Raw genomic sequence first — 19,418 nt, 5'->3', positions numbered from 1 at the left:
AAAATAAACCCTTAGAACCCAGTCTTCGACTGTTCGTGCGCGTCGCATGTGACTTCCTCACGGCATCAAAGATGGCGGACTTTGAACAACTTTTAACTTTTAATAGTTTCCTCGTATGAAGCAATCGTTTGAAAAGAAATCGCAGGGATGAACTGAAGCGATGGAGGCATTTATAATTGATCCAGCTAAACTGATAGGCGATATAGTGGGTAGGTTCTTTAATATCATTGTACACAACAATCGTTGCGTGATCCATTATCAAAACACCATTGAATGAATCAGTGACAGAATATCACATTATCGCACCTTAATCCATGCAAATGTGGCAAATATTTAACATTTACCAAAAGCCACAAATTTAATTATTATGCTCATAGGTTCATTTGTGCCATGGAATGCTCGTGAAATAAATTATTGAGGTGATTTTAATGTTGCATTTGGTTCGAAATTCTGAACGTAGTAAGCTTTATCTTGTTATATCTGACCGATGCATGCATTATTTAGCACTTGACTTGGGAAGCTGTTATTTTATGGGAAGTTGTATTGTATTAAAAAACATGCCCTATTCGATCTGAACTATACACAGTTATCACTGGTAAATCACCGGTCATACAGATTGAGCTCACTGGAAATTGATAAATTTAACCATTACTGGTGCCCAATTGACTCATCGATCATGTGTTGTGGTCATGCCTTACAATGAAACTCTTCTTGCCTGCTACAGGATTTGACAGATTAAACAGTTGCAAAATAAATAAAGCTGCGTCATGTGTGACTGGCTGAAGCTTATGTTTTAAAAGGTTATAACACAGCAGTTTCCTGCTTTATAAAATGTGGACTGAAAACTGTATTTAAAATGGTTGTGGGTGTATCAGATCCTTTCTTGTCCCCAGAGCCGCTTGTCCCTCTCAGCCAGCTGAGCCTGGGGCATGAGTGACAAGTGACTCTGGGGACACAATAATTTATGATTAGATTCGCTAGAATTTTAACAAAGAAAATTAAATTTAGCCAATCAAAACAACCGTAGTAAAATCCCTTCCGTCAAAGGGATTTTTAAACGGTTGATTTGATTTGCCAAATTTAAATTGCCTTTGTTAAAGATCTAGCCAATCAAATCATGTGTCCCCAGAGCCACTTGTTCCTTGTGCCCCAGGCTCAGCCGGCTAAGAGGGACAAGCAGCTCTGGGGACGAGAATGATCATTGCTCAGTTGAAGGTGAATTCATTGACAACACAAAATCCTTCGTTGTTTATTTGTCCAGAGGATTAATTACTCTTCAGGAAAAATAAACTATTCCTAGCAGTGTGCCAGAAGTTTAGTATAAATATTTGAACCTAGTTATATGGCCTAGCTCCCACAAGCCTCCTGTAGCTCAGTGGTAGAGCATCCGAGCCTTAAATAGGTTTTCTTGGCACAAGAGATTTAGACTAGACAGCCTTAAGGTCAATCCACCGAAATAGAACTGACAGTAGATTTTCGCTCAAACCTATGAGAACTTTATTTTTGAAATAAAAAAGGGGGGGGGGGGGTCCCGGTATTCGTTTAGGAGCAGGAAGACCTTGAATATACCCCATAAGATTTATCTCTCTTGTGAGCCAAACCGTATAGAAAAAGCAGCCATTTTCTTAACTGGGTGCGTGCTAATCACTTGTAAAATTATGCATTATTGCTCTGGGTTGGCAGGTGTGGAGGGGGTGGGGGGGTGGGGGTAGGGCTGTAGAGCTTGTCATCCAAGTTACTCATAAGTATGTCTAATGTACCCCTTTTTTCCTCATTACATCTAGTTTACATATCAGAATTAAGGAACACCTACCAGTCATCACAGTTACCAGTGACAGACGATGAAACAACTCTTCATAAGTTCTGTGTCAAGCTTGAGACAGTGTTGAGACATGAGCAGAAGGGTAGGTACCTTGATCATAGTAAATGGCAAATTATGCTGAGCAGGTGGACACAGATTTGTGTGAAATGCCCTGTTTGATTCACAGTATGGGTCCCGGGGGGGGGGGGGGGTACTCCCTATAATGGCCTATACGGGGAGGCTCCGCCCGAAAGGGGTACCTTTTTCAGGCTTCAGGTATATAAAAGGGTAGGGATTTCACGAGTTTAAGTATATGAAAGGGTATGGAAATCTGTCATTTGGCTATTTAAAAGGGCCTTTAATTAAAATATTTCAACGAGACGCAATTTATGGCTGTATTATTTTAATTTATTAAGCGCTACATAAAAGTGACAAGAAAACGTCCTATTTTAAGTCCACGCCATGTCTCTTAGGTATATGAAAGGGGTTCCTTTTTCAGTTAAAGGTATACGAAAGGGGTACAATTTCTGTCAAAAATGGTATATAAAAGGGTAAGGGGTTAGAACTTGGGGCGGAGCCTCCCCGTATAAAACTTTTTTGAGTACCCCCCCCCCCCCCCCCGGGGTACGGGTTGAGTAGCAGCTCTTGCAACGTCTCACGTGAATGACTCGCTAAACTTTGAGAGAACAATAAAACAAGGAACGGGAATAATGCCTCTTTGATCCCTCCCCCTCCCCCCCAAAAAGGTCAGTAGCTACTGCTATACTACTGAGAAGACCATTTACAAGCTTGTTAAACAAGAGTTGCTACTAATGTCACTAATGCACTGGATGAGTACTTTCTCAGACATTACTTCCATTTTTTCAAGTGCTGTGTTTTGATACACAATGTTAGAGCGATTTTACTTCAACCGTGAAACAAAATCTATCAATTAATGCTAAATAGTCAAAACTAAACAAAAGGAAACAATGAAATTAGTGTTTAATAGTGTCTATTTGAGTAGAAACAATTTCACGGTTGAAGTAAAATTGCTCTATTAGAAAAGACTATTATTAGAAACAATTTTATATCTGGTGTCCTTTTTTCCTTAGAAAAGTACTCTCTTCTTGGGGTGAGAAAAGACTACTGGAATTTTATTAGTGAGTGCATTCCTAAGGATGATGGAGTGAAAGTTGTACATGCCATACCCCAGGTACAGTATATAATAGATATTTCCTATTTATTATAAAAAGTAAAGTGGTTGGATATATAACAAATTTAGAAAACGAAAGCTTTGAGTAACAAAGCACACAAAGATCAACAGCAAGCTGCAGTTATTAACTGATCAACACTTTACATGTACCATACATGACACATAAATGCCACATCACAAATTGAAGTTAATAGTTTGATAGAGGGATAAGAATGTTTCCAACTTCTGGCAAATCCTTGGCTTTCAAATTTCCAATTGGTCGTTGTTTCACCTTTAGCTCAAAACATCTCAAGGCAAAGGAAGAGCTTTCATTCGCTACTCGCTGGTGAAAAAGTCACTGGCAGATGCAATTCAGAGATGCTTGGTCATGAGAAAACAGTTGAGGTAGGCAAAGTTGACATTAATTTTTTGTAAAATATAAACTAGTTATGCAATGCTTTCGAGTGGTATACTATGGAATATCCCACGAGTCACTTGTATTTTCTCGGTATACACACGAGCCTTTAGGCGAGTGTGTATGCCAAGAAAATACAAGTGACAAGTGGGATATTCCATAGTATACCACGAGAAAGTGTTGTGTAACTATTTTATAACATGCCATAGAAAATACGCTTACTAAATTTCGTCTAGAGTACAGACGCAGCGCACTATGGGAAGGTTGGATTGAATACCGTCGAATATACAACGGCTTTCCTGTATTCTGATTGGCTGTATTTTCTATGGCATGGTATAAATTTTGTTATACAAATTACCAGCAGTGTGAGAACACAATGATTTTAAGTTTGCTCCAAGCCTGTCTGTCACATCTCACCAGTGCTGAACTGTTATTAATAATGGTATTAAACATTATGTCAGTTTGCAAAATTCGCAATCTCTGAAAACCTGTTGAGACACCGGGTAGACCCCTGGTAGGGGGGTACTCAGATATATTTTGGGTGGGTATGTGCCGCCCAGGTCTCCAAAGTGGAACCCTGCTTAAAAAAGAATTTTCATTCAAAATGATAACCTGTTCTAGAAAAAGATCAGTTCTTTAACACCCTGTTTTGGCTGCTAATTTTCTATGTTTGAAATGCCATACCCCATTCTAGAAATTGTTTCTAAAATGAATACCCCGTTCTTGATCGGGAGCCCGAAATCACAACCCTGTTGGGCGGCACATACCCATATAGGCATTTTGGGTGAGCCCCCCCCCCCCGGGGGTACCGTGAGAGTGGTGTCTTGTTCCAGAAGTCGAACAGTACAAGACACACAGGTCATATTATAAACTCAAATATCCCAATCAAGAGACCAACATGCTACACCCTGTCGCTGCAAGTGCAGCATTATTTTATTTCAGGTACAGTATTCATTCTATTAAACTCCTCCATCGAATAAACGCCGCCCATGAATTAACACTGCACATAAGGGCAGAAAGATTAATAAACACCACCCTCGAATTATGAAAAATTTAATTAACGTCACACCATTTAATTGAATAAATACGGTAATTACATTGCTTCTCCCAGTTCTTGCCTCATGTTGTTAACTTTCCAATATTTTAGTGGACAAATTCCTTAACAGGAATCACATTTCCTTCCTGAGTAAAAGGTTGTGCACCCCACCCTTTCCTTTGCTAGATATGTTAAGAACCTGAAAAGATTAAATATATGAGCTCTTTTCTGCTTTGCTTTAAAGGGATTATTAATTAGGTGAAGTATATAATGCACACACATCTATTAGTCATACTGGTATTATGGTCCTTTGAAAAGGTTTATCAATGAGGTGATTAACAGAAAGATTAATAAAAGTTTTGGAATTGTTACTTCTGTTTCAGTGCATATTATGGTCCTGAGGCAATTCTGTGCCACCCCTCCCTGTCAACCGCCTTGATTAACAAACTGTATGACTTGAACGACCTTGAGTTTGATCTTCCTTGCAGTGGACATGAACTTGACATATCATGGCCAGCATTTTCAAGGTATAGTTACATATAACAGTGTACATAATTACTTTAGTACGTTTTTGCACTCATTGCAGTTCTATGATGATTGATCATCACACTCTGTACGAATTGCGAGCCAACAATTTGATCATCTAGCTCTTTGCATGCATCATAATACTTGTTTATCAACCTCTGCACACGAATTGTGGACCTATATGCTACCAAATCTAGCTCTTATTGCACACAATGCAAGCTTACTAGGCTAGATGGCAAAACAATGTCTGCATCTGGCATAATGTCTGTTACCATCAGAGCTTATCCTTGTTTTTTTTGTGGAATCAATCAAGAAGCAGTATTTTTACTCACCCCCCCCCCCACCCCCCTCTCCACAAGACTCTGAAATGAGGAGGCTAATGTATACACCTGGCCTGGTGTCTGTGGTTTGGTGCTTAATGTGGTGAGCTAACTGATAGCAACAGCCAGCTGTGCCTTCTTAAGCTGTGGTTTAATCTTTTGTAAGATGTACAATTTGGTGCATCTCCCGGGGGGGGGGGGGTACTCCCTATAATGGCCTATACGGGGAGGCTCCGCCCAAAAGGGGTACCTTTTTTAGGCTTAAGGTATATGAAAGGGTAGGGATTTCACACGTTTTTGTATACGAAAGGGTATGGAAATCTGTCATTTTGGTATTTAAAAGGGCCTTTAATTAAAATATTTTGAGCAGACGCAATGTACGGCTGTATTATTGTAATTTATTAAGCGCTACGTGAAAATGACAAGAAAGCGTCCTGTTCTAAGTCTATGCCATGACTTTTAGGTATATGAAAGGGGTATCCTTTGTCAGTAAAAGGTATACCAAAGGGGTACAATTTTTGTCAAAAATGGTATATAAAAGGGTAAGGGGTCAGAGCTCGAGGCGGAGCCTCCCCATATAAAACTTCTTTGAGTCCCCCACGCCACACCCCCCCCCCCCCCCCGTGCATCTCATCCTTAAGTTTTACTTCACACCCTAACATGGTTGAATTTTGCTTTTTCAGGAGATCCTTTGTGGATGGTCAAGGTTCTGTGTCTGGTCGAAGAAGCAGTATCAGTAGCATGACCAGTGTCGATCTAAGGGTAAGAGATGCTTTATTCAGTCGAAAAAACAGGTCTATTGAAATTTACACAGTCAGAGACTGTGCATGTAGATACATTTAACAGACTGAATACTGTCCACAAGAAATGCATGGTGATGTATTTAAGACAGAATCCATCAGGAAATTGAGTAATTATATTAATTTTAGTTGGACAAAGGTCGAGTACCAGTCAGAAAAAAATTAATCCTGTTACGTTATAATTACTTTCCACCCTTTTCAAAAGCTAAAGATGTAGGATATTATCCGTGATAACACCAACAACAATTTCTTATAAATCAGAGTCCGATAAAATGAATTTGAAAGTTCACAAGAACTATGTAACTATTACCGGTAACTATACGTAAAATTTCACGTGTAGCTATTTTGTAAAAATATCCTTAAGCGATTCAGTGGAAATTAGTGGAAATTCGAAATTTGTTGTTAATGTTTGGTGTTGTTAGAAATGATTTAGTTTAAACTGGGACGCAGAAGTTTGATATTTTATGTGAATGCTTTTTGTCTTACATGTTTCTTATTTGGTGTCTATTGTAGAATGAAAGACCAGATCCTCTGATTGCTCTTGCATCAGAAGTCTCCGCCCTTAAAGCGACTTTTGTGAAGGAAAATTCTCTCGGAAAAACAGAACACTTAGAAGGCGGTTTAGATAATGTGAGCATCTCTGATTCAACAGTGGAAACTCCTACTATCACCGATATGACACTGGAAATCTCGCATCTTCACCAGCGAATTTTAAAATGGAAAGCTGAGATGGAAACTCAGCTATCTAAAGCTTGTAGCGAAGCGAATAGAGCGCACGACGATCGAAAGTTTGCGAGTCAAGATTACGAGCTTAAAATTAAACAGCTAAATGAACGATACACTAATTTGACAAAAGGTGTCTCGGAAGAAATGAATGCAAAAGTTAAAGAACTGTTCGTGAAGCTTACTACAGCCGAAAAGGCACTTAGTGAAAGAGAAGCAGAAATTGAGAAACTTAAAGAAGAAGTCAAGTTGTCTGTGAGCTCGTCACACGAGGCACAGAGGTCCGCCATCGAACTTGAAAGACAAATTACGGCTTCTGAGAGAAAACAGAGCGAATTGACTTCTGAATGCGAGCAATTAAAAGAACGGCTTAAACGCAAAGATGAATTGGGTGGAGAATTAGAAACGAAGCTGTCAGAATTTAAAGAAAAGTGTAACAAGCTTGAATTGGCCGGAACGGAGTCTAACAAGAGAGTCGCGGAGCTGCAAGGAGAGCTGAAAGCGAAAGAAGTTGTTTTAGAGAGAGTGCAAGAATCGTTTGAAAAGTTGAATGGCATGGTATTCGGTTCTTTTGAAGAATTGGAGTCTGAATTGAAGAGTAGGTTGATGGATAGGGAACAAGGCTTGCAAAATCAAAGTGCTGAAAACAGAAGGCTAGAAACGAACATCGTCGAGATTCAACAGCAAAACAGAGACTTAACAAATAAACTAACAAACGCAAATGCGAAAATAGAGGAGTTGGAAAACGCCTGCAGTGAATCACAAAATGTTATTCAAGACCTCAAAACGCAGCTAAGCTCTCAGGAACGAACACAAGAAACATTTATGTCAGAATTGAACGAAACTTTTCAACTTCTCGTTCAAGATCAAGATAGTCCCAAAGATGAAGATGTTCAAGATGGCCACCATGTTGCGAAGGATTCCAGCAAAGTTATTTTAAAGGTAATAAAAAAAGGTCTCGTTCACTTTCAAAATGCACGACATGCCGTGTTTATGCTTTCGTTACCGTTAAAGGTTATACATTGACACAGGCATTTTTCTGCTTTTCAGTAAAAATTACTTATTGGGACTGTATCACGGATTTTAACCAAATTTAGGCAGGAGAAATGTCCATCAAATTAGTTGAAATATAAAAAACAACCTGTTAAAACAGTGAAGGGACATTTCAATAACACACCAAATACAAAAGAAAGTACAGATTGCCAAAAGCGACAAAGATTGAAACGGATTGCGATACGGGTTGTTTAAATATTGTTCTGCTAAACAGTTTGAAAGTTTATCGTGCTGGCTTGCAACTTTAAATTATAACGCCCGGGAGACACATTTGGTTGCAATGAAGCTATGGTTTTGTCATTTAGATCAACAGAAGTAATTTGTTTGCAAACATATTTAAGTTTCATGGCGAGTATTATAAACTTAACTCGGCCTAGCCTGCGAACAGGCTTTCTGGGGAGTGCTCGGCCGGCGCGCTTCGCACCTCGTCGCAGCGCTTTCCGAAAATCTCTGGAAAGCCTGTTCGCTGGCTAAACTCGGCCGTGACACAGTCCCTTTAAATTGACGAAGGACTCTCTCTCTCTTACACGAAAAAGGAACATCAAATCGAAGATATAAAGTAAATTGTTGTTAAGGAAGAGAGGAGCCTTTATTAGTTTTTAGCTGTTTTTCCAGGACACAAGCTAGGGCAGAAATTGAAAAAGTCAGGCTGACTTTTTCAAGTTGAGATCTAAAGTTCCTGATGGCATCACGATAATACAGTCAACTCTCTCCTAACGGACACCCCTTTAAGACGGACACCTTGTATTGGTCACATCCCTACCGTTTTCAGTCATTTTACTGTAACTAAACTCCCTATAGGGCGGACACCTTTCTAAAATGGACAGTTGGAGCCGGTCCCTACGGTGTTCTTTTTAGAGAGAGTTGACTTTATCACTTGTTTATAGCTTCAGTACACTGGCATAGTAATTTGCTCGCTTGATGGACAACGGCTGTAAGGGATGCATTCTATGCTGCACATAGTGCCTCTCAAGTCAAGTCATTATTATTATTATTATTTATTATTATTATTATTATTATTATTATTATTATTATTATTATTATTATTATTATTAAGATTTTAACATTTTTTTTTATATCATAGATTATAATAACATTTTTATATGACTTATATATATTTTTATTGTATTTATATTTAGTATTAGTGTAGCTTTTAGTTTTTAGCAGTGTCCCCTAATTAGTATGGTATTATTTTTCCAGGCTATAAGGTTTGACACTTAAATAAAGTTTCTTATCTTATCTTATCTTATCTTATCTTATCTTATCTTATCTTATCTTATCTTATCTTATCTTATCTTATCTTATCTTATCTTATCTTATCTTATCTTATCTTATCTTATCTTATCTTATCTTATCTTATCTTATCTTATCTTATCTTAACAAAACTGGACCATTATTTGTAGGTTTCCATACGTCTTTAGGCTCTTAAATATTTGAAATGAAGTCCGTGTGGAATGATGCTGTCAACTTATTGAGTCTAAAGGTCCGGTAATACGGGAAACATTTTTGTTCAACTTGTCTCGCAACATTGTTGCACTGCAAGTTGAACAACTTTTTTCAACTTGCAACACCGAAATTTGTTGCGAGACAAGTTGAGCGCGCGGTAGTAATACGGGCACCAACTCGTTCAACTTGCAGTGCAACAATGTTGCGAGACAAGTTGAACAAAAATGTTGCCCGTATTACCGGACCTTAATGAGCATTTGGGATTAAGCAAAGATTTGGTTTTAAGATGTTATCTTAGAATTAGTGGTAGGGACAAAGCCGCAATAATTTTAAGAGAAAACGTAAGTACATTGTTCATGCCTCCCCCATTGCGTTATTGAAAAGCTAACATAACACGAGCTGCATGAGTACAAGTGGAGGGAGAGGGGAGGTGAAAGGCAACACAAAGGCTGCGTGGGGGGTGGGAGTGAGAAATTTTTGACGTTTGAGAAATTTTTCACAATCCTTGAGGTTTGAAAATCGCAATAATCGTGACGGCTTAATGTGTTATTTCAGCAAGCCAAGCATCTTGTAGCAGAGATGTCATGCCTTCATAATCAACTTCACGAGAAGAGTACTCAGAAGGAACAATTAGAGGAGCATATGGCTAAACTAAAGGGAAACATTGAAAAGAAAACGATTGAAATTACAACGTAAGTGTGCATGAGTGGCGTGTTAGATTTAAATGATGCATAACTTTATTAAATACTAGCAATGGTATATTGAAATTCCTGAGTTTTGATTGGTTAACAGGCAATGGTATATGAGCTCATATACCATGGACCATACAAATGGTAAGTGTACGCGTCCACGAGGACAGCCGGGGAGCTCAAATATTGTAATTTTTTGGGCGTTTTTAATAAAACAATTATTCCACTCGCGCTTGTTGGATATGAGATCGTTATAGCCAACTTGGCAATACGCGTCTCGTTGGCTATCTACTCAGTATCTCATATCCAACGCGCGCTCATGGAATAATTGTTAAACGTAATATTCTAATGCCTGTTGCCTAATATTGTGTATTAGACTGTCGTAATGTTTAAAAAATTTTGCAGTTTGAATGAAGAAGTTGACAGCTCACGAAGAAGAATCGAATTCATTAATGAGGAAAAAGGAGTCCTTGAAAAGGTATGAATGTAGCAACTAATAAAGATGGTAAATTTTTAGCTCGGTATGAAATAATAAATGTAAGATGTTAACATGACACGAGCATGGGACAAAGAAAAATTCTGAGTCCCCGACGGGAATCGAACCCATGGCCTCCCAGATTGAGATACCGGCTGGGCGCTCTAACCAACTGAGCTACAAAAGACTCGTTGAGAGCTGGGCCATTTTACTAGGCTGATATGTGAATGTACTTTAACTTAGCAAAGGACACCCTGAATCGAATCCTCAGGTCAACGATGATATCTGCTTTTAAGCTTTGAAATAACTAGCATTTTTATACCTTGTGTCGTTGCAGGAGAAAATGGAAGCAGATAACAAACTTGCGCTTCTTGAGAAATCGGAGCAGACACTTAAGTCTGATATATCGTTAGTTGTTGAAGAAAAGTGCAAGGCTTTGGATGAACTGTCACAGCTGAAGGGACTTCAAGACGAGGAGCAGAAACTAAGATCAAGCGCGCACGACGAACTCACGGCTCTGAAAGTGCAGCTTGAAGAAACCGTGCAGTCCAAACACAAACTAGAATCCGATTTGGCAAGCATTACAGACACGCTGCAAACTATCGATGCCGAAAAGAAAGACCTGGATGGCCAATTGAAAAATTTAGAAGAGAAAATGTCTTCATGTCAAGACGAAAGGATCGGCCTGGATCACGAGTTGGATGTTGCTAGGCAACAGCTAGAAGCAGCCAATGAGGCGAGGATTCGCGCGGAACAGGGCCAGGTGAAGGCGCAAGAGCAGCTTGAGAGCCTGCGGTGCATGATGGATCAAGAGATCGCGGCGCTTAAGTTTCAGCTTAGCTCTGAGACAATAAAATATGAAACAGAACTTAAGGTAAGGAAAAGAGGCCTGAAAGGGGCTACGTCACAAGGATTTCGCAGATTTTTGGTCTAAACTGTTCTGAAATAGCGTGGCAGGTTAACCCATAAAAGACAGTATCTTTGAACGTCTAAGATAGATATAACCTTAATTTGTGGATAGAAAAAAAAATTCGGCTTTAAAAAGTTTTTTTCAGAAGACGCGCGGAGAAACTTGAAAAGTTTAGCCCTGATTTTTCAAGTTTCAATCCACACTTGTTAACAGTTTCAGTGCTCTGTATATAGCGCAATTTTTAATAAAAATGGTCCGTTATTTGTAGGCTTCCTACGACACAAATATAAATTTTCCCTGTTCAAAAGTCTGTTAAAATCCATGACAAAGCGCCTTTAATGTGAATCTATGACATTCTGGCATTGAAGAGAAACTGTTTTTAGTACCAATTTGGAAATGCGATAAATCCATTATTTGTTTGTCATTATTTTCATTTTGTATTTTCCTAGAGTTTGTCAGACCAAATCCAAGAGTATAACAGTGTCAAAGATCGCCTTTCAGAACAACAGGAGTTAATTACGGACCTGGAGACTCGGTTAAAAGAACGAAATGATACTTTACAACACGACAAGCACAAATACGTGTCAGAAATAAAGCATCTACGAAGTGAGGTTAGTTAATGAATAGAAATATGGCGCGTTCTGTCTGGATAAAGTAGTTCTATTTTTAGCAAACTTAACGTACATAAACCATTATTAGAGCCCCCCCAAAAAAAAAAAAACCATTATTTCTTCTCATTAATTGACAAAAATAATTCCTAGCAATAAGCGGGATGTTTGTCACATTTGAACCTAGTTGAAGTCAACTCTCGATATATCGGACACGCTCGGGGCATCGTTTAGTGTCCGTTATGGCGAGATTCCGTAATAGCGGGAGTCATTTCCAGTCAGACCTCTTTCGTCGGGGATCTGGATTTTGTCCGTAATAGCGAGTGTCCGCAAGGAGAGAGTTGACTGTATATGGCATAGTGGGGCGTTGGGGTGCTAGGGGGGGGGAGAGAGAAATCGCGCGCGCGAGCAAAGCGACGGCGGAAGGCACGAACGCCAAGCTACGCTGGCTATATATGGCATAGCACCCACGAGTTTTCTGTAGGTCAATAGTAGAGCATCTAACTGGTGTGCAGAAGGTCGTACGTTCAACTGTTGTTGGAAGAACGCGGAATTTTTTTCCGAGTAGCTTGTATCACCGACTAAAAACCATCATTCCCAATGTGCTTCTCCAAGCTTGAAATATACCATCCTTTAAGTCCATACATATCTCACTATTCGACAAAACTATTCCTTGCAGCTCGCGGGAGATTTGTCACATTTGAACCTATCATAAAAAATCCTTTAACCTCCATAGGAAATTAACGAGAATTCTCAAAATTCGCGTTCATAATATTTAAGTCGCGTTATTTTTCGTGAGCGTTTATTCCAAGCCCTAATTTCATTTCAATTTCTTGACACTGCCCGAACATGCACGTATAGAAACTAGGAAACAATAACCTCTTTCCTGTACACTTGTTTCAGTCTTTTACAATTTAAAAGCCTTAAAGAAATGTTATCTGCAATATTTTCAGTTTATTCCTGCTTTCAGAAGAGTGGTACAGCAGCCAAAATATGTTTAGAGACATCAAAAATCGCGTTTATTTTCAGTTCATCATTTGAAAATTTGCCCCGTCTTTCGCGTGATCTTATTTTTATGATTTTATTTCTTACAGGTACAACAATACAAGAGCGGATTTGACGAGAACAAGCTCAAAATGCGCACATTGGAAAACGAGCTTCTGCTGACAGCGAAACAGTTGGAGGAAGAACGCTCTAGGCAGCGAGAACTGAAAAAAAAAGTTGACGACGTCGAGGAGGAAAAAGGCGCGAGCAGTGAACAGTATGAGGCAAAAATAGCTCAGGTCAAGGCAGACATGGAGGAATTGAAAAACAGGCTGGTTGAAGTAACGAGGTATGGTGAGAACAAAACTTCGTACGATCTGTTTTCTTTTGTAAGTAGGTCAAGCGCGGCTTTCAAATAACTGCAGTAAAAGAATTGAAGTAATTTCATCTGGCGATTCAAAGCTAACACAACCAATTAGACTTGTGACAAAAACGTGCAACAGCCGTCAAGCACGGAAAAACAGGAAACTGTCGCCAAGCGCGGGAAAACATGCAGCCACCGCAAAACGCAGGAAGACAAGCAACTGCCGCTAGACGCGGGAAACGTTCAACCGCCGCCAAGCACGGGAAACGTGCAGCCGCCGCCAAGCGCGGGAAAACATGCAACCACGCAGAAACGTACAACCACTGCTAAACGCGGGAAGCGTGCAACTGAGCGTTGAGGAACTTTCGTGAGTTACTGCAAGTTTTGTTATATTCGTAATGCATTTACCGTCTCTGGCTTGGATTAATAGTTTATTGTTCTTTTCAGAGAAAAAGCTGAGCTATGGAAAAAAGCCGATGACATGGAGCATGAGATCAAGGTGAAAGCTGACGACAGATGGATGGATGACGGTGAAGTATCTCACTGCCTCGGCTGTAAGGCCGAGTTCTCTTTCCTCTTGAGAAAGGTTTGTGTTCTTTGGCAATACACTTCACTCTCACAGTGCCTCTCTACACCCAGGGCCCATTTGTTCAAAGGGTGGATAACGCTATGCACAAGATAAATCACTATCCGGTGGATAAGTGTTGACAAAACAAGTTATGGTATCCACTGCATTCTTCGCCGGAGCAAGGGCCCGGTTGCATAAAAATACTTAAGATTACGGGCGATTTTCTGCAACAGCTCTCTGCGTTCCGGTGAATGTTTTCAAAGCGTTTTGGTTTTTCCAGTGTTCTTTATTACAATTTCTCCCGATTTATACTTATAGGCACGGGAGAAAACCCCTCAGAGCACAGGGAATGACTGCAGAAAATCTCACGTAATCTTAAGTATTTTTATGCAACCGGGCCCTGGTGTATAAATGAGTGCCATAGACAAGCAGCCCAACCGTACGTACACCTACAAGTCTCTTCGTGCATTGCGTTGGTATCGCGAATTGCAAAGAAAAAGAAAAAATAATTTACACCCTATGCATCGTGCAGAATCTATCTTTCAGTTTGTCAGACCGTGACGTCATCATTTCACCATTAGTCAGTTTACGTCATGTTTCTATGCAATGTGATGTATGCTGATGACGTCATGCTCATTTAGAAGAACTATTGAGTACTCGCGTTATGTATTAATTGGGTGAAAAGTATCGCATGTCTGAAGACTTTTCAAACATTTTCCACGTACAATGATACAGTAAACCGAGAAGTGTTTTATTGAATGTTTTTTGTTTTAATTTTCCCAGCATCATTGCAGAATATGTGGGCGCATCTTCTGTCACAACTGTTCAAATAACTGGCTTCAAACTCCACACAGCAGGTATTGTCATCTGTTTTACAGGAAACCAGCAACAGTACTGACATTGAACCTTGTTATCTTGAACTCGCCTGTGTCGAACTTTCCACTCTCCAACTCAAATCAATTTTCATTGAATGAATTGCTTTTTCATTCATATACTATTGCTATCTAGAATTCGTCACTTTAGAACTGTAACTACTTTTCGCTTCCCTTGCAAGTTTGAGATGGAGAGGTTTAATTGAAGTTTGAGTAAGTAGAATAGTACGGTCGAACCCCCTTTTTAATACGGACACCAAAGGTGCAGAGCTTAGTTTCCGTATCATGGAGGTGTCTGTATTGTAGTAGCCTGTGATCAGGAGAGAGTTCATTTTTCTTGAAAGTTCATTTTCTGTATGGTACTTGACAATTGTCAAAGATCCATTAAGACGGGAGGACGGCTTTTGGTGGCAGGGCTAAAAATGCATAACAATATAGAATAAATTTGAAACTCGAGGTTAGCATTTTACGGTTCCAATTTCTTGAAATCCTTTAAAGTAGAAAGGAAAATTAATACAGTTAAACTTCGCTATCTCAAACTCAAATACATTTGCTTTTCAGTCATTTGCATGCTATCGGCTGTCTCGAACCTCCTGATTTCTTGATGTATTCAGTTTTGCTTCCCCTGAGAGTTCGAAATGGCGTGGTTCAACTGTATAATATTAAATAAGTAAAAAAAAAAACGAAAATACAGCCTATCAAAGTATTCTAACCTGAAGATCATTACTTGCTTGATTCCCATTTACTACTGTTTAGTTTTCAATTTGTTTAGTTAACGTGCCATCAGCCCCAGCTCGTTGTGCCCAGTTCGTCACAACTGATTCTCTGCCAAAATTCCTTCCTGTTTAGAAAACTCCGTCGGGTTTGCAGTCATTGTTTAAATTCTGATAAGCGACTCAAGGCACAGTTAGTAGGTAGTGCACCGGAAACGGAAGACGATGCTAAATCAGATGTCAGTGAGCGCACCGGAAGCGTGCTGAGCGTCCGGGATGAAAGTGACATAGGAGGCCTGGACGCTGGTGATGGTCCCGCTGACCCTCAACCTGGTATGTAACGGAACGCTTTTAGTCCTACGCTTCATCATGGAAATGAAACTTCCTTTTCCTGATTATACATTTCTTCAGTTTTAATATTTGATCTGCGAACTTAGTTTGGTGGAAGAACGACGTTCTTGCTTCAAACACTGTCCTTGCATCTTTAAATCGCAATTTTAAGTGTAGCATTTTGAGTACAAAGCTTACAAACCTGACGCAGCTGACAGAGTGGTCGGTGCTACTTAAAGTTGTTTTTCTCTTAGATAAGGATTAATATATTGTACTAAAGTTATCGGCGTGATTAAGCAAAACAACGGTAAATCAAGTTCGTTAAAATTGAAGTAGCACAGTGCACTAAACACAACCTACAGTGCACTGCAGTTTATTTTTATGACTTTGCGTGATTCTTATTGTTTTGTTCGTGACAATTCACCCAGGTCCCAGTACCTCAAACGCCGATTTCCTGGACCCGCCCCAATCCACCTCCACCCCTAAAAAGCCAGACAGAAAGAAAAGCAATGACAAGCAACGAAGCCAGAGCGTTGCCAGTGAGGACAGTCACAAATACACCACGCTGAAATCTGCGAAAAAGACTGAGTCAAAGGAAGCAGCAAAGAAGCCAATAGAAAAACCAGCGGCTCCCGACTCGTCAGAAGACGATGATGACGAAGGATATGAAATTGTAGACGAAGGCGACGACGATGCGTGCGAACAACCAGAAGCTAAAGTTGTGGTCAGTGAAACTGACAGCAGGGAGGATTTGGCCATACCCATGGTGAACGAGGAACCGGGCCAGTTTTGGCACGTGACCGTACCCCCGGGAAAGCGTCACTTGATTCAGGTGCTGATTGGAACTCCCAGGGCGTCACTGTCTTGGAAGTTTACAACTGAAAAGAAGGTGATTAGTTCGACGAGATTAGCTATTCCTTAGTTCCTTGTTTTTTCTTTCGAAACTCTAAGTGCTGGCGAAGCGTGAACGTACCCCCCGGAAAACGTCACTTGATTCAGGTTTTGGTGGGGACTCCCAGGGCGTCACTGTCTTGAGAAGAAGGTGAGTAGATCGACGAGATTAGCTGTTCTTTAGTTCCCTGTTTTTCATTTCGAAACTCAAAATGCTGGCGAAGTGAGTGAGGTAACAAGCTTGCTGATGGTAAGAGAAAGGACAGACTTGGGGAGGGGAAAGGGGAGTTGGGGTCGTATTTTCAGCTCTCTCTCTTTTTTTCTCTCTGTTTTTTCGATCATTCCTACTTTTGCTGCGTTTATTTACTTCAGTAACATCTTTCTTTCGGGTAACTATACTACTTTTTAATTAATAAGGGCTGGGTTAACCCCCAAAAACAATTTTACAATAAACCCCATGTTTACATCAGTTTGGTTCCCTCCCCTACCGGCCAGCAATGAACCAATAAAAGTGGCTCAGGTATTAGGAACGAAGTTGTATCTACCTGAGAAGTAATGAACGCTGATTTCATACGCAGTGCCCGGGAAGGTGTTTACACTTGCAGAAATGGGAGATGGGGGTTGGGGTGGTGAACTATTTATAAATTAACGATTTTTCTACTGATCGCTTTTTTCGTGTTGCAGAGCATACGTTTCGGAGTTGCGTTCAAGCTTTCGGAGACAAAAAAAGACAGCGAGTGCGAGGTAAGAGAGTTTTATAACTGTCCGGTCAGTTCGCGGTTTAATTGTGTTCATTTATTTCGTCGCCACAGAACCGCAAACTGTCTACTTTTCTTCAGTATCAAAGGAAATTTCTCAACCAAAGTGAAAACCATGCTGATTAAATAACTGTAACATAAGAGAATATTTATAGACCGCAAGACTAAAAAGCTCAAACAATAGACATCAGCTAGAAGCTGTTTCCTTGATGAAAACGCGTTGCCTTTCATTGCTTTTAGTTTTCATTGTCTGGCTGTATTGGTATATATCTTTCGCTGTATATGAAAATATTATTGCATTCCGTTGCGTTACAGACAATACTGTCGTTGTCTTGGATATATTTTTCGTTCTTTTTAAAGATGATGATGATGATTATTATTATTATTATGCTTTTTGTTGCGTTAAAATTTTATTATATTTGACAATGATGTTATTGCCTTTTGTTGCGTTCAGACTGTTGTACCGTTATCCCAGTGCAATTCGCAGCTCCAGTCGATCAAGGGTGAAATACAAGACGTATCGCCCGGAGTGTACCTGCTTGTTTTTGATAACACATTCTCAAGGTAAATAATCTTACTAATTTTAGTAGCGACGGAACAAAACAACCAGATGCTAACATGAATATTAATATTAGCCAGCTGGCATGGCACTTACTAGTTAGGCGTTTTTATGAATCTTTTTTGTAAGCGTGGGGGTAGGTTAAAGGAAAAGCCTATAACGTTAAGCGGCTACGAGTATTTCTACTCCCCCGTGAAAGGAATGTCAGTCCATCGCAGGGTCCCCCCCAGCAGTAAATTCGGTACACCTGGGTGAATCTGACGAGAGGCACTAAGTGTCTTGCCCAAAAACACGACGCAGTGCCCCGGCCAGAGCTCAAACCCGCACCGCTCGATCCGGAGTCCAGCACGCCAACCAATAGGCCACTGGGGAGAGGGGGACAAAAATGTCACTGTTCAACAGTTTTGATCTGTACTAAAAGTGGTAGTTTCCGGTCCTAACTTTTATTTCGTTTCGTTTTGTTTTGTTTTGTTTTGTTTTGTTTTGTTTTGTTTGATTTTATTTTATTTCGTATTCCCAGGTTTACGTCGAAGCGTTTATTCTGCATTGTGCAGGTAAAACGAAAAGACTGTGACGGCGAAGATGACGACCCTGAAACGTAGAAAAAAATGGAATATAAATCGTTTATATTTTATTTTATTTTACATCAAAAAGAGTGATCTCCAACGACTTTGAGGTGGTGCGTCTCTAAGTTAAAAAAAAAAAAAACAAAAACCGAAAGAAAAGCCCTAACTCTGCATGTGATTGGTTCAGAAAGTGCGTGCACCGTGTTTCAGCCAATCAGAAGTAAAGTGCATGCCATGCACTTTCCCGCGCTTTCTACCATTTACATCAGTCTAGTTTTTAGTCCAGTCCCTGAACTCTCTCTTCCGCGCGCCCTTTATAGGGGTTGAACCCAGGCGCGAGAAGAGAGAGTCCAGGATAACTTGCGTGTAACTAAACGCATTGGCTATTGTAAATGGGGTTAAGTGTAGCAAGGATCGTTTAAGATCTCTCTTTTGGAATTTTTCCCTTATCTAGATTACTCGTTTTTCATTAATTCTTCTTTCATTTACGTTTTACACTTTGTCGCGGGGTAGTTTTATAGACTGAAATGTTTAGTCACCTAATGTCGAAAAAAAACAGACCATTTTCTAGAAGTTAGAAAAAATATTTTCGGATGGATATCTTTTATAGAGTAAATTATATTATATACACAACTTTATACTGCTAGTGTAAATTAACATGCTTAAAAATGTCTATTAATTTAAATTAAATTTGCTTAAATTATATCTTAACTCGTTAGGTGATATATGGTTGTTGAACGTTGTTGTGCTGTAAGGTTTCCATTTTTAACAAAATCTTCAGATTGTCAAACGCGATGCGAGCAGCAACGTAATATTAGGTTTTGGAAATAAGGTCATATAA

At 39.7% G+C, this 19,418-nt stretch overlaps 1 protein-coding gene across 1 annotated transcript; it reads left to right on the top strand.

The window, feature by feature from the left end:
- Positions 1 to 61: 61 nt before the first annotated feature.
- LOC144660578 (FYVE and coiled-coil domain-containing protein 1-like) lies at positions 62 to 18,697 on the top strand. Its single transcript, XM_078521230.1, has 19 exons — positions 62 to 209; positions 1,785 to 1,904; positions 2,893 to 2,993; positions 3,271 to 3,377; positions 4,807 to 4,950; positions 5,952 to 6,030; positions 6,582 to 7,733; positions 9,846 to 9,982; positions 10,385 to 10,457; positions 10,792 to 11,328; positions 11,814 to 11,975; positions 13,067 to 13,305; positions 13,768 to 13,906; positions 14,672 to 14,745; positions 15,610 to 15,806; positions 16,232 to 16,692; positions 17,379 to 17,438; positions 17,907 to 18,016; positions 18,532 to 18,697. Exons 1-19 carry the CDS (start codon positions 161 to 163, stop codon positions 18,611 to 18,613), a joined length of 4,023 nt encoding a protein of 1,340 aa, XP_078377356.1. The 5' UTR covers positions 62 to 160; the 3' UTR covers positions 18,614 to 18,697.
- Positions 18,698 to 19,418: the final 721 nt, after the last annotated feature.

The sequence above is a fragment of the Oculina patagonica genome, chromosome 7 (genome assembly GCF_052425735.1).
Source record: "Oculina patagonica isolate OP01 chromosome 7, crgOcupat, whole genome shotgun sequence".
Taxonomy (NCBI): domain Eukaryota; kingdom Metazoa; phylum Cnidaria; class Anthozoa; order Scleractinia; family Oculinidae; genus Oculina; species Oculina patagonica.
Note: the sequence above shows the minus strand (reverse complement) of the source record. Positions and strands in the feature narration are given on the sequence as shown.